Genomic DNA, 22,233 nt, shown 5'->3' on the forward strand with positions numbered 1-22,233 from the left:
AGAAAGAGGAGACATTGTTGAGCACCATTGGGTAAATCACTTCCACTTTTGGAGATAGGTGGTGCGAGTAGATTGTGTTCTGCTATGTAGGAGAACTCTTTGAACTTCATCAGAGCATGCTAGTTCATTTTGGGAGAACCATGTAGGAACCAAGATTTGAGGTGGAGCATGGACAGGTTGGGGTGGAGAAATTGGCCGTGTTGCTGCGAAAGGAGGTTCGGAAAGAGAGGCAACAAGATTGGTAGTCGAGTTGACATCTTGGTGAGGAATAGGAACTATGGCTGTCGGGGCCATGCTGGGGCAATCAGAATCACCTTGGCACGATCTGTTTGTATTTTTTGTCAGAACTCTGTGGAGAATCGGGATCAGGGGAAAAGCATAGAGTAAGTTCCGGTGCCACAGAATCATAAATGCATCTCCCAGGTAGTGTTTGCCCAGTCCTGCTCTGGAGCAAAATCCGGGGCATTTTGTGTTTTCTGCAGTTGCAAAGAGGTCTATGGTTGGGTAGCCTCAAATGCTGAATACGTTGGTGATGATCGTTTAGTTTATCTCCATTTGTGGTCCCAGGGAAAGTGTCTGCTTAATTCATCCACTGTGGTATTCATAGCTCCAGGAAGGTAGGCGGCTGATGTCTGGATATTGTTCGCAAGGCACCAGTTCGAGTTTCATAGCTTCTGTGCAAAGCGAATGAGAGCAAGCTCCTCCCTGCCTGTTTACATAGAACATGCAGGCAATGTTGTCTGTCATAATCCAGAACCAACATGTATGGATAAACGGGAGGAAGTGACGGCAGGCATTGCTTATAGCTCGAAGTTCCAGGATGTTTATGTGCAGGGAGGTTTCTGTTGGAGACTATAGCCCCTGGGTGATGTAACAGGTGAGGACCCCACCCTGTGAGGGATGCATCAGTGATGGATTGAGCCTCCTGGAGAAAGGGGACTCTAGAGCAGAGACTGGAGGGAACTGTCCACCATAGGAGACAGTCTTTGACTCAGAAAGGTATGGATAGGGGTTTGTTTAGGGTATGCACATTGGGTCTGTAAGCCATGGCCAGCTGAGCTTGGAAGCACCTCATGTAGAGTCGTGCATTTTGGACCACAAAAGTGCATGAGTCCATGTGACCTAGCAGTTGTAAACAAACAGTCTCGAGCGGTGACTTGAGGACTGTTGCAAAGTTTTGTTGCCAGCTGCTTTATGGTGAAGCGATCCGATGGGAGAGATGCTATTCCCGTCCGGGAATCGAGGTGTGTTCCGATGTACTCCAGGTGCCGGGTTGGAATTAATGTGGATTTGTTGTTGTTTATTCGTAGGCTGAGGGATAGGAAACAATCGACGTTGAGTTGCGTGAATTGAAGCGCTCCGTCGAGCATTGAGGCTTTGAGAAGGCAGTCGTCCAGGTAAGGAAATATTATGACTCTTTGCTTCCTGAGGTGGGCAGTAACTACAGCCAGGAGCTTGGAAAAAACACAGGGGGCAGTGGATAGGCCGAAGGGTAGTACCCTGTATTGAAAATGCGTCAAGCCAAGGGTGAAACGAAGGAAGCGTCTGTGGGCTGGATGTATTGTCACATGAAAACAGGCGTCCTGTAGGTCGAGGGCTGAAAACCAATCGCCCTGCTCCAGCGCTGGGATTATGGTGGCAAGGGTTACCACTTTGAACTCTTGCTTCTTGATAAAATTGTTGAGCCACCTGAGGTCAAGGATCAGTCGCCATCCCCCGGTTTTCTTTTCTGTTAAGCAATAATGGGAGTAAAACCCCTTCCGGCACAAGCTCCACTGCTCCCAATAGAAGGAGATGGTGCACTTCTTGCAGGAGCAGTTGCTTGTGAGAGGGGTCCCTGAAGAGGGACGGGGAGGGAAGGTGGGTAGAAGGCATGAATAGGAAGGGGATGGAATAGCCAAGTGTGATGACCTCTAAAACCCACTTGTCGGTGGTAATGTTGTGCCATTGATGGAAGAATGGTCGTAGGCAGTGTCCAAAAGTAGGGACAGGGGGTGTAAGTGCTGAAGTGGGAACATGGTTTTCGAAACCCTCGACCAAGGCTTCAAATCTGCTTGTTAGTCGGAGGGGGTTGAGACAGCGCCGTGGAATTGGGGCGGCAACTCTGGTATCTGGGTCTCTGGTGTTGTTGCTGCTGTTGGTCGTCATGGGATCTCTGGAAGTGCTGGTTATACATGGGGTAGTGTGGATGTTGGTAAGCTGCAGGCGGGTTTTGCGCGGTATTTATATTGTCGCCTTCTGGTCGTAGGGGTTTGTATTCTTAAGGACCAGAGAGTTGCTCTTGAATCCTTCACTGAGTGAAGGACGTCGTTCGTTGTGGAGGCAAAGAGTTTGTCGCGGTCAAATGGAAGGTCTTCAATAGTAGTCTGGACCTCTAGAGGAAAAGAAGAGGAAGAGAGCCATGAACCTCGGCACATGACTACTGCTGTAGCTGTAGATCTTGCTGCAGTGTTGGCCGTGTTGAGGGCCACCTGAAGAGCGGTACGTGATATGATTTGTCCCTCAGAGACTAAAGCAGTGAATTGTTGTTTCTTTGCTTCTGGAATGTCCTCAATGAAGTCCATGAATTTGTTGTAATTTTTGTGATCATATTTTGCCAGAACAACCGTATAATTAGCAATTCGAAATCGTAGGGTGGAAGACGCGTATACTTTACATCCAAGCAGATCTAAATGCTTACTGTTTTTATCGGCTGGGATGGAGCTGGGATACTGGTGCTTGTTCTTTTGGTTGACTGCGTCAACTACCAGCGAATTAGGCACTGAATGAGTGAAAAGAAATTCAGAGCTCTTGGAAGGGATGAAGCACTTGCAGTCCACTCGTTTGCAGGTAGGTAAGCTTGCAGCAGGAGTCTGCCAGATGGCTTTGGCAGGTTCCAGAAGGGTGGGTTGATTGGCAATGCAATCCTGGAAGAAGGCGGCAGCTGCAGGATGTCCATTAACTCATGCTGCTATTCAGGAAACTCCTCCAGACTGATTCTTAATTCACTGGCCACTCTTTTGAAAAGGTCTTGAAATTTTGAAAAAAGTCATCTGAAGATGACTGGGGAGGAGGAAGCAGGGCTTCGTCAGGCATAACAACTGGGTCTACTGGTTTAGAGACAGGTCGTGCCTGATTCTGCACTTGTGATGGTGCTGTCTGGTGACTGGCATCGGTGGCAGGTTCGTGAGCTTGTGGAGCTGGGCCGGTGTCGGGCCTGGTTGAGGTGGCATAGCGAGAGTGGTCTCGAGGACAGGATGCCCACGGGGCCCAATATTGCCACTGTGATGGGAAGGGCACAGGTGGTGCCATCCACGGGTTTACACACCATGGGGCAGGATCCTGAGAGTAGGACGAGGTGATGTTTTCTATGGCCTCTATTAATTGGGGTCTGCAGATGAGAGACTTCATATGGTGAAAAATCCCCCTGGAGACTAGCTTCCTCCTCACTGGAGGAAGGCTGTTCAGACCATGGCTGAGCATTTGGGGAGAAGCAGGCATTCAGTAAGGGTGACTGCAGAACGGGTGACACCAGCAGGTCACTTGACTGCGAAAATTGGAGTGCTGGAGGTCCTCTGTGTGGTGAGGGCTGTGCGAGAGGAATCTGCTGCTACGAAAAGTTCCTCTGCACCAGTGTCTTTAAAGTCGTTTGTCCGCCGGCCAGCTCAGCAGGTGTCGGTGCTGGGAGAGCAGTGACAGCCTGCGGGGGGTCACGCACGTCCGCATGTGTCGGCACCACTTCCACCACGGTGCCGAAAGGTGCCATCTGAGAGGCAGGCAACAGGAAGCCTGAAGCGGGTTTCGCCCGGCGTGTCAAAACTGCTCAGCCAGGGAAGCGCTGGGAGGGAGGCGGCAGACCTGCCGGGAGAAGCCTTCTCCCGTGAAGTTCGCTTTGCGGGTGACAGAAGGTGATGTTCTTTGAAGTTTTCTTCATCTTGTTAGAGGCGGGGGGGCTGTGGCATGGAGCAAAGCCGGAATCCGCACCTGGGTCTGAAGCTGACCCTAAGGATTTTTGCAGCAGGAGCAGCTTTAGCCTCAACTCCCTGTCCTTTTGTGCCCTAGACTCAAGTTTGCTGCAGTGGGCACATTTTTGGGGGGATGAGGGACTCCCCCAAACATTTTATGCATTTTGAATAGCCATCTGACAGAGGGATGGCATGCTTACAATTAGAGCAGCACTTAAAGCCTGGGAAGCCAGGCATGTTGGAAGTGGCTGCGCTGACAGGAACTAAGAGAAAGAAAAAAAAATTGAGAGAAAACTAACACACACTACTGGTAACACTAATAACTAACACTATTGGTAACAAACTAACTAGCTAAAAGGGTAAGAGTAACAAGGGAGAAAAGTTTTCTAACAAGTCTGCCGAGCTCCGTCTCAGGCCAGGGACAGTAGAGAAGCAAGTGAGGAGACCGGTTGCACACGCATACTATTAAGGTACGCTCAGAGCTGGGGGGCAAGCTCTGCGCACGCGCGACCGGTACGAGTACTGTTGTAAAAATCTCCGTGCGAAGGTGCAGGGACGCACCCACACCTGGAGTGCCGCACCCACAGGGACAGCTCTCGAAGAAGAACTGGTGTACGTGAAAGAAGGACCAAGCCTGCTACACCTGTCTATAAACAAACAGAAAAATAAAGTTGCAATACTGAATCCTCCCTGATGTGGGTTGGAATGAATGCTTAATGCTCAAGCTTTCACTGCAAAAAATGAGAGATGGCAAATGTCTTTTGTCCTATTTTAATAGTGTGAGATCCATATAGGGTCATGTTACATACTAGACTGGAAAGGGAATTTTATCTCTGCTACCAGTCGTGAGTGGCAATTATAACCCAGGAGACTGACAACTAACAGAGCTTTAAGACTGACACTTTATGATGCCTCGAATTCCAAGTGGCATTTACAAAACCCAGACATCTGTTTAGATTTAACTGAACACATTAAATATTAAACAAATCCAGCAGCAAACAAAAGAATGTACCTCAGATGTTAAAACCCATCTTTCTTTAATCTCTTTCTGGGTACATACATTATTATTATTTACTTGGCACACCTCACTTACTGTAGATACACAACACAATATAAGTTATGTGTGCTTTTTGGAAATTATTTTACTTAGCATTTAAAAAAGATAATATAAATGACAAGTGTAAATTAGCTTTCCATTGTTACCAATTTATATATTAAACAAACATATCCTCATTTTTGCAGAATTTACTAAACACTCTGGGAGTTAAGAAAAAAAGGAAACAGAGAAAGAAAAAAAAGCTCAATATCTCCACTCAATTCTGGGAAGGAAAAAAAAAGCCAATACTAATTTTCTTCTACTTCAACTTACACAGATACTTTGTAAAGAAAGCAAAGGCAACTACCTAATCAATATAAAATACTTATAATCAGGCAAAACAGAACTGTTCAATAAGTTGTCATCAGAATCATATCAAACCCTTTGATTTAACAAATTATCCATTCTTTACTCACAATGCAGCAAAGCATGTGAATTGTCCCACTGACTTCAATGGGGCTACCAATGTGCTTATAATATGAATGGGGGTTGAGGAAAAACAACGATGTAAAGGACTGGAGAATGGGTTGTCTTGCCAAGAGGTCACAGCTGGGCTTAGGTCTGCCCACCAGGGATGGGAGTCACTGGGCAGGAGTTGGAGGAATCACAAGGCCAGGTCCTGTAAACAAGAGTCAGGCCAGGGTTGAAGACCAGAGATCAGAGGCAGTACCAGCCTAGAATTGGGAGGCAGGAGTTGGGGTCTAAGTCAGGTTGGAGCCAGAGACCAGAAATCAGGAGACAAGGTAAAGTCCGGCGTTGCAGCAAGCCAAGGTCTGTGTGGTTGCCCAAACAACTTCCTGGGTTAAGTAGGAGCATTTGGCTAATCAGAAGGCTGCAGGGTACTGTCACTCTGGGTCTCGTGGGCAGTACTTCCTGCGGCGCCCACTCTCCACAGTGCTCCCTGGCAGTGCCTCTATGTGGCCTCCTGGTGGGACTATGGGAATATCAGCCACACCTAGCTCTGCAGACCTGGGTTCTAATCCTCGGGTCCTTACAAAACTATTTCTGTGGGCACGTCTATTGCAGAACTGTTTCTTATACTTTCCTCTGAAGCACCCGGTACTTGCAACTGGCAGAACCAGGATACCAGAAGAGACGGATCACTGGTGTGATGCAGCAGGATCATTCCTATGGTTTCTATATTTCTACTGGCCTACAGTAATTCTTACCTGAGCTAGTAAAACATCATAATTAAAAAGCATGTTGAGATTTAACAAAATAAATCTTTAATCAATCATTCTGAGTTTGGAAGAGGCCAATACAAAAGTTTGGTAGGCCACAGACACACTCTGAATAAAGTATTAAAAGTTTATACCCTTCATGTTTGAGTGGTTTCATTGTCAGAGATTCACAAAACTTTCTTCATCTGAAACAGGATGTTTCATAGAATCATAGAATATCAGGGTTGGAAGGGACTCCAGAAGGTCATCTAGTCCAACCCCCTGCTCAAAGCAGGACCAATTCCCAGTTAAATCATCAAATCATCAGTTTCCTCTCTTCACCTGCCCCAGACAACTGACTATTCATTACATTACAATGCTACTGGAGTAAATAATTTCATTTTTTGAGATTAGAGAAGAATCAACTAGGGAAATGTTTTAAAAGTCTAAAAGAAATCTGAAATCTTCTTAATATTGGAATTAGGACAGGATGGTCCCAATTTAACGATATAATTCAACATAGAACAAAGCTTATCAAAAAGTTTAACACCCTTCTAAGACATCAGACAAACCAGCAGTCCTAATATTAGAAGATTTTGCAAAATTCTCCAGTGCTTGGGTACCACCTTGAAGACAACTGTGTATAGATTTTAATGTGCCCTAGGTCTGTAAAACAAGGATCTTATCTCCATATTTCTTCTATGTTGTCAATTACTGGTAGCTATTTCTGAACAGACTAAATCCTACGTGAATTCAAGAGAATCACATCTGGATTGCAGAGCTTGAATGGCCAGAAAAAGAAAGTCCAGTCCAGCAAACATGTTGTCCCATCTAAACCAACAACGGGACTACTTGCATGAGTTAAGGCACTCATGGGCACCTTCATCCATAGTTTCTAAAGAAATGTAGCCTGTAAACTCTAACAAGTCCTTAAAAACAAATGCTCTCTTGGGCAGCCAAACAGCTGCTCCTTGTAGGGGCTGCAAGACAACAACTTGACACCCAAGAGAACCTTCCCCCACCCCGCATCTCCTCTGTCCCTTCTGGACTCAAGGATGCAATTAGGGTTGCGAGGTTTTCCATTTCTCCCCCACTGCACAGCCTCTTTTTATGCTCCAAAGGAGGCATTGCTAAACTAGAGAGAGGCACAAAAGATACCCCATATATACCAAAAATATGTAAGTAGGACCTTTAAGATGTTCAAAGGAAATAAATGACAAGAGTCCAGTAGCTGGCTATATGGGGGATACAGATCAAAATAATCTCTCTGTCAAACAGTACTCAGGGAGGGAAAAAAAACTTAGAAGATATACAAAGAGTGGTCCAGGATAGGCAGAGCCTTGGTCATTCCCTATGCAACATTTGATGATGTGGGAAGGATTTAGATTCATGGCTGGCTATGTAGGGAAAATACTTCTTCAGAAGGGAGACAGATAATAAACAAAACAAAACTTTTTTCTTTTCAAAAGGTATCACTCAAGAAGGGGATTACATCAGAACTTTACATCCCAGCATCTCTCCAGTGTCTTGGGGGACCAAGCTCAGGAAGAGGTTCTCATGGTGGCACCCATAGCAACATGATTTTAATCCCTAACAACTAAGTTCACTCTAAAATTTTTCTTAAACTGTACGTTAAACCTGAGCGAGAACAAAGAGTGACAAAGATTAATATCACTGTAATTTGACCTCTGCCCTTAAAAATGATTCACTACATTTATTAGCATGAAGTGAGCTGTAGCTCACAAAAGCTTATGCTCAAATAAATTGGTTAGTCTCTAAGGTGCCACAAGTCCTCCTTTTCTTTTTGCGAATACAGACTAACTACTCTGCTGCTACTCTGCTACTCTGAAACCTGCTGCTACTCTGAAACCTGTCATAATTAACATGTTATCTTATAAAAAGTCCGTTTTAAAACTCCTGTCAATCTATCAGTTCCTTAAAATGACCCTAAAGAGAAGTCATTAAAACAGTAACTGCAAGACAAATTCATCCATCAACTTTTTCCATGTGCCTTTACTAAAAGAATTTGCCTTTTTGAGCATTGATCAGTGGTTGGCACACATTTTAGGATTTAAATAAGAAGATATACTATTGCCTTGCAGAAGATAATCAATTTTCTCTCTCATTCATAAGAGCTAGCTTGAATATACATGTAGGTTTCGAGCTACCCAAGGCATCAAGCATAGGCAGAAGCAACACGGTTGTCTTTTTAAAGTAGTTTGGTTGATACAAATTGTAACAAAGAAAACAGAAGATAAAACTGTTTTTATAAATCCTCACTTCACAGCATATAAAAACAATTTAAGCCCACAGTTCCAAATGCTGTGGGCCCCACCTTCCAGTAGCTGTCTATGATGGGCAGGTTTAAAGAAAGTGTGTCAAACACAGACATGCTAACATCTTTTGAAATCCAAACAGAATCTTCTTTCTTACTTTGCTTAGTTGCAGAATCCAGTGTTACTATTAAATTTAAAAAAACCAAGAACCTGTTTACTCTTTCATCTATGCAGCACACTGAATCATTTATCATCTAAAATAAATTGCATATATTCGCTGGGTGCTCTTGATGTAAGTTGATCTTGTAGTCATCTGTCTGACATGTATTCTATTATATATGCAGTCTTTTAAAAAATAAAATAAAATTGAGCTCTGGTGATGGGAGTTGGGCATCCCAAGCTGAAAGAGGCCAAGCACAGGTCCTGAAGATAAATTACTGGGTTACAGAGTGCATCATGAAATATATATTCTTTTGACAGGTTTCCCAACAGAAAAAAGGAGTAAATTCACCTGTAATTAGAAAATATGCTGCTCATAGTAGTGGACTTCCAAGAGGAGTTAGTGCCCGCTAAAATGAATTCTGGTTAGCTGCTAGGCTTCTCACATACATTAATTAATGCCCACAAGAAATGGATTCTGATTGGCTGCATCAAACAGCAACTTTCTACATAGAACATTATTAGATCAAAAGATTTTCTCCTTAGAACATTTAAGGTCAATCATTTTTCAATTAAACCCAATTTGCCAATACAGAGTGTCAGAAGAATAATGTTCTGCACCACTTAAAATATCATGCAGTGTCATTAAACAACAAAATTACATTTCAATGAGCACACAAAGAATGAAAAATTCATTAAAGCTACTAACTTCTGATTGCTTGTCAAAAGAGTGTAATAGAATTTCTGTCTTGCATATCTGATGGGAACATTTGTTCCACACCAAACCTTATCATTCAAGATAAAAACTTTTGCAGCTTTCCCAGTCAGAACAGATTTCTTTCTTTATCAGCTCAGCTCTCATTTCTGAAGTCAGAAAATGATCCATTGAATGGGTAGTTTTGCACAGTCCCAAGAGGATAACTGCGGACTGATTCAAGGAGGAGCTCCACAGAGTAGCATTTCTGATTGCAGCTCAAGTCATAGTGTAGCTGTGAAAGCCTTAATAAACTGAGATTTCTGCAGTACAAGAAGTGCAGGCTGTTTGTGCAACCCTAGATTTTTTTAAAAAAAGAGAACTAGAGGATACATCATGACTATATCTTTGGGGATTGGTAGGTATTTTTAAATGCCTAACATGCCTGGCGTGCACTGAGGGCCATCATGCTCGAATGCCATTCTAGGCTATACACAGAACTTCTAGTAAAAGAGCTATGATGTCAAGCAACAACAGGCTTTCAAATCCAAGGCAGGTGATACCACGAGATGGGAAAAGCTACACAGACTTACCTAGTCTAGCAGTCATGTGATATCAGAATACTGAAACCTGACTGTAGACTGCTGAGTGATACGATGAGTATGTCTACCCAGCAACCTCCTCTCGCTCCAGCAGTGAGTCTCACTGCCAGGGTCAACTGACTTGGGCCCGTGGAGCTCGCGCTGCGGGGCTAAAAATAGCCGTGTAGATGTTCGGATTCAGGCTGGAGCCTGGGCTCTCAGACCCTCCCCACTTGCCAAGTTTCAGAGCACAGGCTTCAGCCTGAATCTGAACAGCTACACTGCTATTTTTAACCCCACAACACAAGCCCAACTCAGTTGACCTGAGCAATGAGACTCACCACGGCAGGTTGGTTTATTTATTTTTATTTTTTTGCCGTGTAGATGCATCCAGTGATTGTTTAACCTGTGTCCTTTCAGAGTTAGTATCCTAGGATATATATTGATGTATACATCTAGGCCGGGTTTTTGTTTTAGAGGAGCTTAAGGGAGTCCAGTGCCCAAATTGCAATGGGATTTGGGGGCATAACTCACTTAGACCCTTTGGAAATCTCAGCCCTATTTTATAATGCAACCACACCTAGAATAGTCAATTAATGGCTGGCCACAATTCAGATCTGAATAGCAATCACTATCACAATTAGTGTAGATAACGTGTAACAACTGGTCTGAAGTTGCAGCGTTTTAAAAGAAGCAATTAAACTTATTCTTCTTTACCTCCATCTGAATCTGAACAAACTTCTGTATGGTGGCAAAAGTTCTCAAAGGTTTAATTCCAGACAGAATAAAATGCATTCATGGCAAACGCATACTCTGATCGACTGCAGTGGGAAGTAATCCTGATACAAAGTCAACTTATCATCATCATGATGAGAGCTCCAGAACTGTAACCAGTGCACGTAACACTGCAGAGCATGCAGTCCTTTTGCAGTAGCATTGGCTGAATGCTCCTCTTGTATTGTTTTAAAGACTTGAATCTTATTTCTCCCTGGTCTTGTCCTTCAGAATTCTTTTTTTGATGGAGGACTTGTGGCACCTTAGAGACTAACAAATTTATTTGAGCATAAGCTTTTGTGAGCTACAGCTCACTTCATCTCAGTGGTGTGGGAAGGGATAGCTCAGTGGTTTGAGCATTGGCCTGCTAAACCCAGGGTTGTGAGTTCAATCCTTGAGGGGGCCATTTAGGGATCGGGGCACAAATTGGGGATTGGCCCTGCTTTGAGCAGGGGGTTGGACTAGATGACCTCCTGAGGTCCCTTCCAACCCTGATATTCTATGATTCTAAGTGAGCTGTAGCTCACGAAAGCTTATGCTCAAATAAATTTGTTAGTCTCTAAGGTGCCACACGTCGTCCTTTTCTTTTTTCGCATACAGACTAACATGGCTGCCACTCTGAAACCTTTTTTTGATGGGCAGTTCAGTCTCAGCTGAGTCTGAATATCAGCTGTGATTCCACCAGCCTCAGCCCACACAATTGTTGTTGAAACTCTGTTCCCTTCGGCATTACTGCTAGAATGTTTAACACCCAGTTCTGACGCTATTGCTTTAAGAGTAGAATTAAATTCATCCTGCATAGATGGAGATTAAAGAATCATCATCTGTTGCTGGACATCTGTTTAGGTTAATACTTTTAAACATTCCTAGGGTTTCTCAGTAGAGAAAAAACAGCTTAAAATAGCAAGTAGGAACTATACCTACATAAGGACGCAGAACAAAATTACTAATTTTACTTCTGAGGTAGGATCAAATGGCACATACTTACACTGTGAAATTAATTCATCAGTCGGGATTCAAAGCAAACACCATTCAGAGGGAAAGGGGGCAAACTCCAGTTTGTTTTTGCCATCTCTGAGATGACTGATTACCACTTAACATTATAATGATGTTCCTCCAGAGTAAATTATAGACTAGCTTTTTCTTTTTTGAATCTGACAAAATAAATGTGTTCCTTGGCAGAGCTCTGGAAATGAGTTTTGAACAAACCAGAACTGCAGAGAAATGCATTTTATTTATCCAATTTTTTTTTTAAAAGGACAAAATACAAAGTCAGCCATCCTGCTGAATCAAATACTTTAGCAAAAGGCTCCTCTTTCCTAGCTCTATGGAGAAGGACTGGAAGGAGGGAAGTTAGTTTGTGGATTGCATGGTTAGGCCCAGTTTGCTGAATAAATAAAAATGCTTGAGGAAGGACAAGCATCTCAGTACCAATATCCATCTCAAAGGACGATGTCTGGTAAAAGCCTAGAGAGTTGCCACAAGTCCTGCAGTGATTATAGCATTATAATGTTTACCTCAAATGTATTATGCCACATTTTATGATTGAATTTGCTTGGCAGATCCCAATACAGATGAGGTAGCTAAACATTTCAATCATACAGGCCTATTTTCACATGCTTAGTGCTTTCTGAAAAACTCTATTTTTGGAGTAAAATCTTCCATCTGGTCTCCATCTAACTGTCATTCCTCCTCCTCCCCCACCCCTGACTCTTCAAAGGGGGGAAAATCTATGTTCCTGCTTTCGAATTATGGGAGGCTGAAGAAGAATAAGTCTCCACAATGTGAAGAGTTGTTGACACGCTTTCTCACCCCCCTCCACATATGTAACTCAATGGCTGAACTTTGAAACCTGGCATGTAATTCACTACTCATTTTGGAGTATGTCCAAGGCTAAGTTCAGACAAAAGCTGGTTGAATAATAGAGCCACAAATAATTGGGAAAAAAAAATCACTGCTAAGTATATACCGGCAGTTTATTTAAAAAAACGGCAGTGCCTCCTTTCCTGAAATTATAATGAACATTCCCTCTCCCAAAACTGTCTCAGCAGCAGCCCCTGTGCCTGTCAATCTGAAAATTTTCTAGCCTTTATAGCATTAGCCACACAACCTCACCACACATTGCACAGCACCTTGGTTTTTCCCCTGAATAGATAGGTGCATGCAGCTACACTGTGACGCACTTAATGCGGCAGCATCCAGTGGGTCTCATAACATCAGGCGCTTAAGGACATAACACATGTCTTCACAGCAAGCAACTCGAGTTTTGCCCATAACCCAACTCCCAGCTACACACACAAATCTCGCATTTGAGTTATGTGGTGCTCGTAGGGCTCTTGATTTGTAACTAGTAATGTAGCGGGGATGCAATTCACTCTGTGCTGCTAATCCAATCACTCTGTGTAACTCGAGTGTTGTTGCTCTCAATCCAGCTAGGCTTGCTGGAGTGAACTAACTTGATCTGTTACATATAGTGTATGTAGCCCTCTTAGGGCTTGTATTCACTGTAACATCCTGGAGGGTATGAGAGCCCAAGGCACCCACAAAGCTAGACTTCTATGGTGTAGAGTTCCCGAGCGTACTTTGAACTTTTAGTGCACAGCAGCAGGGTCCACACAGACCTGCTGCAGTGTTGTAGATTTACACCCCCACATGCCTCATGCTAACTCGGCATACAGACATGCCCTGAGACAAATGACTGCAGCCAGTGGTTCATAACTCTTAGACAATCTTGCCACCTTCAAAAATTCTTGTTCCCAAAACCAATAAAGCCTTCCCCTGAAAAAATACAGACACTGACCTGTAATGAGCTCTCTGACTTCCATGTCGTTTGTCTTCCGCAATAACCTGATCAATGCCGGGATCCCATCGCAGTTCTTTATAGCCACCTTGTTCTCGTTATCCTTCCCATAAGAGATGTTTCTGAGAGCCCCACAAGCTTTGCGATGGACCTCTGGCTTTGGGTGATCTAGCAGCCCCACCAAGATGGGAATCCCTTTTAGATGCCTCACATCCTTTTTTATTTTGTCGTTCTCATAGCACAGGTGCTGCAAGTATGCTGCCGCGTTGGACTTGACTGGATCGATGGGGTGACTGAGCATGGCAATCACTTCAGGGAGGTCAGGGTCCCGCCACCTGGGGTCTTTGCGGATGCTGTCAATGGAGGGGGAGCGCTTGCCCAGGCGTTCGATGCTAGCCATGCTCCCCCTCTCAGGCTGTGCTAATGGTGCTGCGTAGCCACCGTGAAGGTAAGGGATCCTCTCGTCAACCATTTCTGTCTCAACAGGGTCATCGTAGCCCCTGAACAGAGAAGAACATTTCAAAATTAAAAAAAAAAAAAGTGTATTTAATATTCAGTGCTGTTGAGCCAGGATTAACATCTGGGTGATGATCAATCTTTTTAACCTCACACATGCATTAGCGGTAGGATATTTGCATTTTTCAAATAGTGTTTTTCTGGCCATACCAAAATTAAGCAGCATTAATCACCACTCAGCAATGAGGAGACCATAGCATAATATTTGTTTGGTGAGCAGTAAAACGATGACAGGAATTGTAAGTCAGCAACGTTGCTTTCATTTAGGTATTTTACCAAAGTAGTTATGATAGAACTGGGTTACATTTAGTGGGAAACACTAAACCTCATTAATGATGATCCTCTTATGATGAGCTAGAAATCTAAAGGCATCCAAGGTATGGACAGAAAGCACCTCTCAACTACTTGTAGTTCCTCCCCAAACACTGCACCAACACACACACTTTTTAGCAAGGATAACAAGGTCCATTACATTTCCAATTCAGAGCACGTGTTACTGGGGCCCAGACAAGCTCCCTCAGTTCATCAATGATCATTTGCAAAAGGTGGAGGAACACCCAAGTTTTGGAATCAGAGCTCATACCAAACAGATCTTCTGCAGAGTGGTCCAGGATTGGGGCACTCAACTGATAGTGAGGAGGCCAAGGTTTCCCAGCTCTGCCACTGAACTGCAATGTGACCTAGGGTAAGTCACTCCACCACCCTGTCACTTCCCTCCCGGACAGCGGCTAAGCCTAGATGCAAGCCGCCAGCTGCAGTCATTCTGTGCATTAGGAACAACTGTACTGATCTCTTTCTAACTAACAGTGGTGTAATTTATTGTATATAGTTTGTGCAATAAGGGCAGCCACAATCACCCAAAATATTTTTGCCCTCCGTAGAAAAGCCCTGATTCTAGGAACAGTATATAATAGTAGTTGAAATTGACTTTTTAATGGCAGTCACTGTAATTCTATCCTCCTACTTTGAAAAAGATCATATCTTGAGCAACCAGTTGTGAAGTTTCTTCAGTATATTTGTAAGGAGATACATTTTCAGCTTAAGAACTTGTTATTGAAAGAGACAGATAGATATAGTTTGACATTTTGAACAAAGTGACATTTGGGAGGGGGGGCCTTACCTCACATCCTGTAGGCTCAGCATTTCACAAACTATCTACAGCAATGAGTAAATGGGTAAAATGGGACACAGCAATGGGTAAAATCCCACCAGTGCGTAACATACTGCACAGCAGTGGGGTGAAGGGGAAAAAAAATATCAGCCATCGGTGCAGGGGCCATCAATCCTGAAAACACAAGAATATTCTTAACTTTATGTACACAAGTGAACCCACTGGCTTACAGAATGACTCATGTATAAAGTTAAAAATGTGCACAAACATTTTCAGAATCAGGGCCTTGTTTATTAAAGTTTCAACCAAAAGACCCACACATAGTAAACTCCGTTTATCTGCCTCTGAAGGATGAAGGGCCAAGTTAATCCTACAAGGCTCTGAACCTGTGTTCCAAGGAGTCTAACTGTTTTAAACCAGATGCTTAAGATCACTAAGCGATCCATACAGCTATGGTGTACAATGGGGGTTTTCTGCCCCTCTTCCAATTAATAGTGGGTTTTGTATCTGCTAAAATAAAGGAACTTCTTAGAAGTTAATTATATTACTTCTTTCATTGCTCAGTAAACCTGACAGATGGGATGACCATCAATAGAAATTAAGGTTACTATTTTGCAAAGCCCCACAGAATCCAAGACAACACAGCCCTTCCCACGCAGTGTGTGTGTGTACTGCAATTTTAATTTTAAAAACAGTCATGAAATTGTAAGTACAGCTTATTTGCTTTTTTTAAACAGTGGAAGCCTTTGCCAGCTGCCATTGTTCTGGGCAGATTGGAACTGTGGCTCTCTCAGTCAAGCAATTTTAAATTGCAGGAAAGAGGTCCTTAAACTTGGATTTTAGGCACACATTGTGCATAGCTGAAATATTCCTGATGTCATGCAGAAGGCTATATAGACTACTACTATTTTGCAAGAAGGAACACAGTAATATTCTAAGGGACTGCTAATTAAACTAGAACCCCAAGGAGAAGAGCAACTGGGGACAGGGTCTGAACTCAGAATAATACAATTAACGTCTATATGTTAAAAGCATCTCTTCCAACTTTAAGTTACTTTAATTGCTGATCTTAACCAGAAATGGAGGGGGAAAGGGGTGGGGGAGAGGATATAAATGGGCAGGTGTTCAAAACACTCAGAAAGAAACTGAAGAAAATCCTTTTATTGATGCAGTTATTTGTGCATGCATAATTCATTACTTTCTTTAGGCTGTAATTTACAGTGTCTGAACAGCCATTACATTTCCCATTATGTAACAAAGCTGTTTTCAGTCTTCATTATAAGGGGAAGTAATAACATTAAAATGATTTATTCCCATTTACAAGACAAAAAGGATAAAGAAAACACCAGAACTCTAATGCAATGAGCAAGATTGTGTTTTTACATGCACCTAGGATACAATGAAAACACGCTAGCTCCTTGCCTCAATCTTGCTCCTAATGCCGTATCTTTACTGTGCCCGGCAAAGCAGTAGAGGGAGACAGAGATGAGCACAAACAGTCACCCTCTACATGGCTGCTGTTGTGATGAGGTGACTTGTCAATCACCAAGGGTCAGTCAGATCAACTGTCTACAAGGTAACTACCTATAACTTCAATTGAACTGTAAAATTAAATAAGCATTATTCTCGTCCCACTAACCATGGGGTTTCCATGCACAAAGATGAAGATAATTATTGTCTAGGGATGAGGCCGGTTACCTCACCACAATGAAACCTCTCTTCAGCTCAGAATTGGTCTTGTTATTCAAATTGCATGGGCGGTCCGCCGTATGCCCAAACATAGTCTCCTTGATTTCATCATCTGCCCACAGGAATCAGATTGAAGACCCTAATGGTGTGGAGTCAAGCGAAAGCACCATGTCTCTTGTATGACACAATGCTAAATTATTATATTACCACTGATTATTATTAAATGTAAAATATTTAAAATAAATTAAAATTCTCATAAAAAGTATTTACAACTCTAAGAAAGGATCAAATCCAGTTTTAATATACTTTGTAGAACCAAAATGGGGAGAAGAGATTTTGTGCCTTGAATTACTCCAATAAGAAGGATTCAACACAACGACCTATTGATTTTGCTGAGGCTTGCTGTAAAAATATCACTCCCTGATGAAATCCATTCATTTCAGCACAACCTTGTGTTCAATATGAGAAGGTATCAGATGCCTCAAATTCCTTGAGAGGGGATGTGCTCCTGAGCTCCTAAGCCAGCAAAAGACTGCGTGTAGATCAAAGTCAAGGAAAGCAGATGAAGAAAAAGGAAACACTCCTTTGTAGCCATCAGCAACAGCTCTTGACCAGTCAAGCAGCACCGCATAAGCTGCTAGCTCATAATCAAACTAGAAGCACAAACTGACAATGAAAACACAAAAGCCCAAACTGCACAAAACGTTGGCAGGTGCCCATTGCTATTAATTCTTGACCCTTTTATAAAGTCTGATTCCTGCGCAGGCTTTTCAGGCTTTCCTCAAACTCTGTTCCTACCACCCAAAGCCTTCTTCAATGGGACAGTTATTGGAGTGAAACAAACAGGATTACAAATCTGTTGCCATCCCTATAGAACATAAAGACATTTGCCTTCAAACAAGATAAACAATTACTTTAAAGCATTTTCTGGGGAACTATTAATACGCTGTACAAAGCGTTAATAAGCGCACACAAATTTTGGTCCAATGCACCTCAGCTGAATGAAGAAGGGAGTTTTTCCTCATCCAGTGCTTGGTTAACCTATCAGAAACAGAAACAGCCTCCCCATCCAGCACAAGTAACATCTGGAAGATTGCCATGCAGGGGAATGAGTTAATATCTGGGAATCCAGAGCTGCTGCAATGGAACGAAAGGCAATAGAAGAGGGTTCACATGTTTCTGTTTGAGCCCACATTCAAAACGGTGATAAAGTCATTACGCCGGGGGGGGGGGGGGGGTGAGAGACACGGACCAAGAATTTTAAAAAAATGGAAAGAAGTGTTTGTGGGATTTTAAGTGGGAAACTTGAAAATGACAATTCTGCCTTTCCTCAATAATGTCAAAAGGCAGGAAGACACAGCCAACTAGAACAGGTCATTTTCCATCTGCAAAGAGTGCAGAAGTGCTCATGGACATCCACAAACATGGAACAACCACAAAGCCCCCTAGTGGCTAATAAAAACAAGCTTGCTTTGCTGAGGCGGAACCTTAAAATTAAAATAATAATTAAAAAAAGACAGTTCTTCATTCAGCCTGACTCTGGCCAGGTATCTCAGTACACTTCCATCCCCGGCAAGATGGTGTCTCCAGGTTAACTGCATTCTGCTGTAATTTTTATGCTTACCTGCTCCCTCCCTTTTTTTAAAAAAATAAGCTGACCTGCATTGAAAGTATTTGCCTGTGCATTGCTATGAAATCAAAATCTGATAAGGATGTAGTCCTGTTCAAAGCGAAAGACTAAGTATCTAGAAAATTTAAATTTAAATTAAATTTTCCTTTTATTCAGAGTTTAAAAAGCATCAAAACAAAGATCCAGATTACTTATCTCCCAATTTCAAACTCTCACAATCCATAGGTTTAAACAGTAGAAGTAGAAGGGATACGGTTATGGTTATTAGAACTTAAAAATTGGCTTGCTCGGGTATTTGGGATGTTCCAGACTATCTTTTACTTTACAAGTGAGTTGTAAGGTTTTCTTTTGTTTTAATTGGGCTTGTGCCCCTTTTTTATTTACTCTTTCAAAATATTAAAAAGAGGCCTGAAAAAACTTTGTTTTATAAACTTTAGAAATTCAGGTTCTACTTAGCTTAGAATACTCTACAGCCATGAACACAACAGGGGATTTTAGCAAACCAAACCAACCCAACCCACACTATTGATACTCCACCGGTGAAATGCTGACACTGAAGACGACAAGAGAGTGAAAGTTGGGCAATTGAGGGGGAGAAGGGATTTAGAATTAGACTGTTTAAAATTCTGGTTTTTACTAGTTTTTGTTAATATCCAGTTAACCTATATAATCAAACAACAGCATGGGAACAGGGGCCTTTGTTAAAATGATTTAGCATTTCCTGCCCCTCAATCAAATTGTGTAAGGTCACACTATATGTCTTGATAGACCCCAACAAATGCTCCAGTAAAATTAAAAACCCCATAGTTGGTAGTCCTGATACTTCCAGCATTTAAAAAAAAATACAGAAACCACTTGTGTATATAAAAAAAGTTATGAAGGACGCAAACAAGGCATGAATCCAATTTAAAAAAAATACTTTTACAAGTCACCTTTAAAAGTAAGCAGGGGACCTATTTTACCATAGAATCAAAATGCATTTCTCTCACCCCAACTTACTGTGGAACCCATTGTAAATAAACCTGTGCACATTCCTCATGAACAGAGCACAATATGTCAATTTGCTCCTTTTAATAGCAATTCAACTTGCAGCAAGGACCAGTTAAAAAGAAATTCCATCGTTGTTTTTATCTTCCCTAGTTATAATAGGGGACAAATGTTAAAAATTCATTTTTAGGTATAGAAACTTTTAGTGTCCCTTTATGAATGAAGCCTTCACTCAATGCACTAGTTTGTGGAATGCAGGCAGACGTTAATTAGTCTTGTATTTGACATACTTTGGTGGTTTAATTCTTTTTTTAAATATGCATTTTAGACATACAGAGACACATCCAAAAGAGCTTCAGCATCGGTCTAAAATTCTGCCAGGTCTCATTTGCCAGGAAAAATGATTTAGTGTCAATCGTTCATAGGGTTGCCAACTTTATACTCGCACAAAACAGAACACTCTTACTCAGCTCCCTCCCCCACTCACTCCATCCCCCCTCCCTCTCCCAACCCTCACTTACTCGCTCATTTTCACCAGGCTGGCTGAGGGGCTTGGGGTGTAAGAAGGGGCGAGAGCTCCGGCTGGGGTGTGGGCTCTGGGGTGGGGCTGGGGATGAGGAGCTTGGAGTTCAGGATAGGGCTCTGGGCTGGGGCAGGGCGTTGGGGTGTGGGCTCCGGCTGTGGGTGCAGACTCTCAGGTGGGGCTGGGGATGAGGGGTTTGAGGTGTAGGAGAGTGCTCCAGGCTGGGACTGAACTGTTCAGAGGGCAGGAGGGGGATCAGGGCTGGGGTGCAGGGTGTGTGTGTGACGGCTCCAGATGGAGGTGTGGGGTGCAGGAAGGGTTTCTAGGCTGCGGCAGAGGGGTTGAGGTGTGGGGCTGGGGATGAGGGGTTTGGGGTGTAGGAGGGGGCTTCAGGCTGGGACCGAGGGATTCAGAGGGGGATCAGGGCTGGGGCAGGGAGTTAGGGCGTGGGGGGGTGAGAGCTCTGGCTGAAGGTTGCGGGCTCTGGGCTGGGACTGAGGATGAGAGGTTGGGGTGCAGGAGGGTTCTCCAAGCTGCGATCAAGGGGTTCAGAGGGCAGGAGGGGGATTAGGGTGGGACAGGGAGTGGGAAGGGGTTGGGGTGCAGACTCCGGGCCACGCTTACCTCAGGCAGCTCCCGGAAGCAGCGGCATGTCCCCCTGCTGGCTTCTATGCGGAAGTGTGACCAAGCAGCTCTGTGTGACTGCAATTCCTGGCCAATGGGAGCTGCGAAGCTGGCGTTTGGGGCAGGGGTAGGGTGCGGAGCCCCCTGGCTGCCCCTATGTATAGGAGCCAGAGGGGGGACATGCTGCTGCTTCCAGGAGCCGTGTGGACCCAATACAAACAGGGAGCCTGCCTTAGCCCTGCTGCACCGCCAACCGGCCAGCAGTGCTGACTGGAGCTACCAGGGTCACTTTTCGACACCTGGCAGCCCTAGTTGTTCACTAGTCCAAGTGATAGTGCATGGAGAATTGCACTCATTACCGCAGGTCAGGTTTTGAAATTTTTGCACCTGATGCTGTTTATGTTTGTGTTTTACCTCCTTCAAGAGAACGCAAACTCAGCGTCTTGTCAGTTACACTCCAGTGTTGGGGACATGGCGTTAATATCAATAAAAGTTGCCTGAATTCTGAATTTTACAGACCGAGGGGCCCATTCTAAAAATGTGTATGATCCCAACAAACACTCTCAATATAGAGAGCCAGAATGGCAGACTGACTTTACAAAACACACACAGCCACATGCACAGGAGTGCAAACAAATGGAAAAATTGCCTTTGTACACGCATCTGTATTTGAAGATCTGAATCCCCCCCCCCATCGCCCCAATTTATATTCAAATACAACTGATTTAAATTAGGCCAGTGATGAGAAGAGTGTGAGAACACTGTCAATAGCTGGCTGATCGGAGAGTGGATAAAACTTCCACCAACTGGGAAAGGCAATGTGCAGATATAACCCACCTGACTAGGATCCTCTACTTAGAGAGAGTTAGATCACTTCAACACAATGCAGTAGACCTAGATGACTAGCTTTTATCCAAGTTTTCTGGGATGGAATGGGAGTAAGTCCAGTAACTCTGCCACCAGGTATAGATCAAGAAGTTTATTATTTTAAACTCTAGTAACATCTTAATGCAGCAATAGCGGAGAAGAACCTTCATTTAAAAATAAAATAAAAAAAAAAAATAAAAAAAAGTCTTACACTTGGATTTCTGCCATGATCTGGGTAAGCATCTAAACAAGAGTCCAGCTCATTCCCATCTCCACACAATGAAGGAGCAGAAGATGCTGTGGTTTAATGAAGTACATAGTGATCTGTTCCCAAGCATTCTATTTGGCATTATGTTTGTTGTGTGTAATTTATTCCTAGAATTATCTACCTTTACTGAAAATGACATGGGACAAAATAAATTCGCTGGTCTTTTCCAAACTCCAGGGAATATTTGTGGACACCGAAAAATCTCCACACACAATTAATCCCTGCTCAGGAATTGGATGTTGGAACTGGAGCAGCATGCGGGTTGGCAAAACCAGTGCAGATCTGAGGTATTTCTAGAGCATCTATCACAGGCATGTTTCAATTTAACTCACAGATAATACCAAGGTCACTGACAAATGCAAAAAGTCCTGTGCCTGGTTCAGGCCCAAAGGCCCCAGTCTTAAAGAAGACAATTCAGAAGGGTTAGATTTGTTCCAATTTCCTCCTCTGTATGCAAGGTTTTATAGTTTCTCTTGTGGAAGTGATTAATTCCAGGTCTACTTTGGTTTGGGATCAACCATTCCCCTATTTAAC

At 43.2% G+C, this 22,233-nt stretch overlaps 1 protein-coding gene across 16 annotated transcripts in view; it reads right to left on the reverse strand.

The window, feature by feature from the left end:
* The window catches only part of ARVCF (ARVCF delta catenin family member), a 543,783-nt gene that overhangs the window by 101,858 nt on the left and 419,692 nt on the right, over positions 1 to 22,233 (reverse strand). For all 16 annotated transcript variants that reach the window (XM_073313189.1, XM_073313188.1, XM_073313184.1 and 13 more), the window contains one exon: positions 13,485 to 13,984. In XM_073313189.1, the coding sequence (XP_073169290.1) occupies positions 13,485 to 13,984 (500 nt within the window). The remainder of the gene's footprint in view (positions 1 to 13,484; positions 13,985 to 22,233) is intronic.

This window comes from Lepidochelys kempii, chromosome 15 (assembly GCF_965140265.1).
Source record: "Lepidochelys kempii isolate rLepKem1 chromosome 15, rLepKem1.hap2, whole genome shotgun sequence".
Classification (NCBI taxonomy): domain Eukaryota; kingdom Metazoa; phylum Chordata; order Testudines; family Cheloniidae; genus Lepidochelys; species Lepidochelys kempii.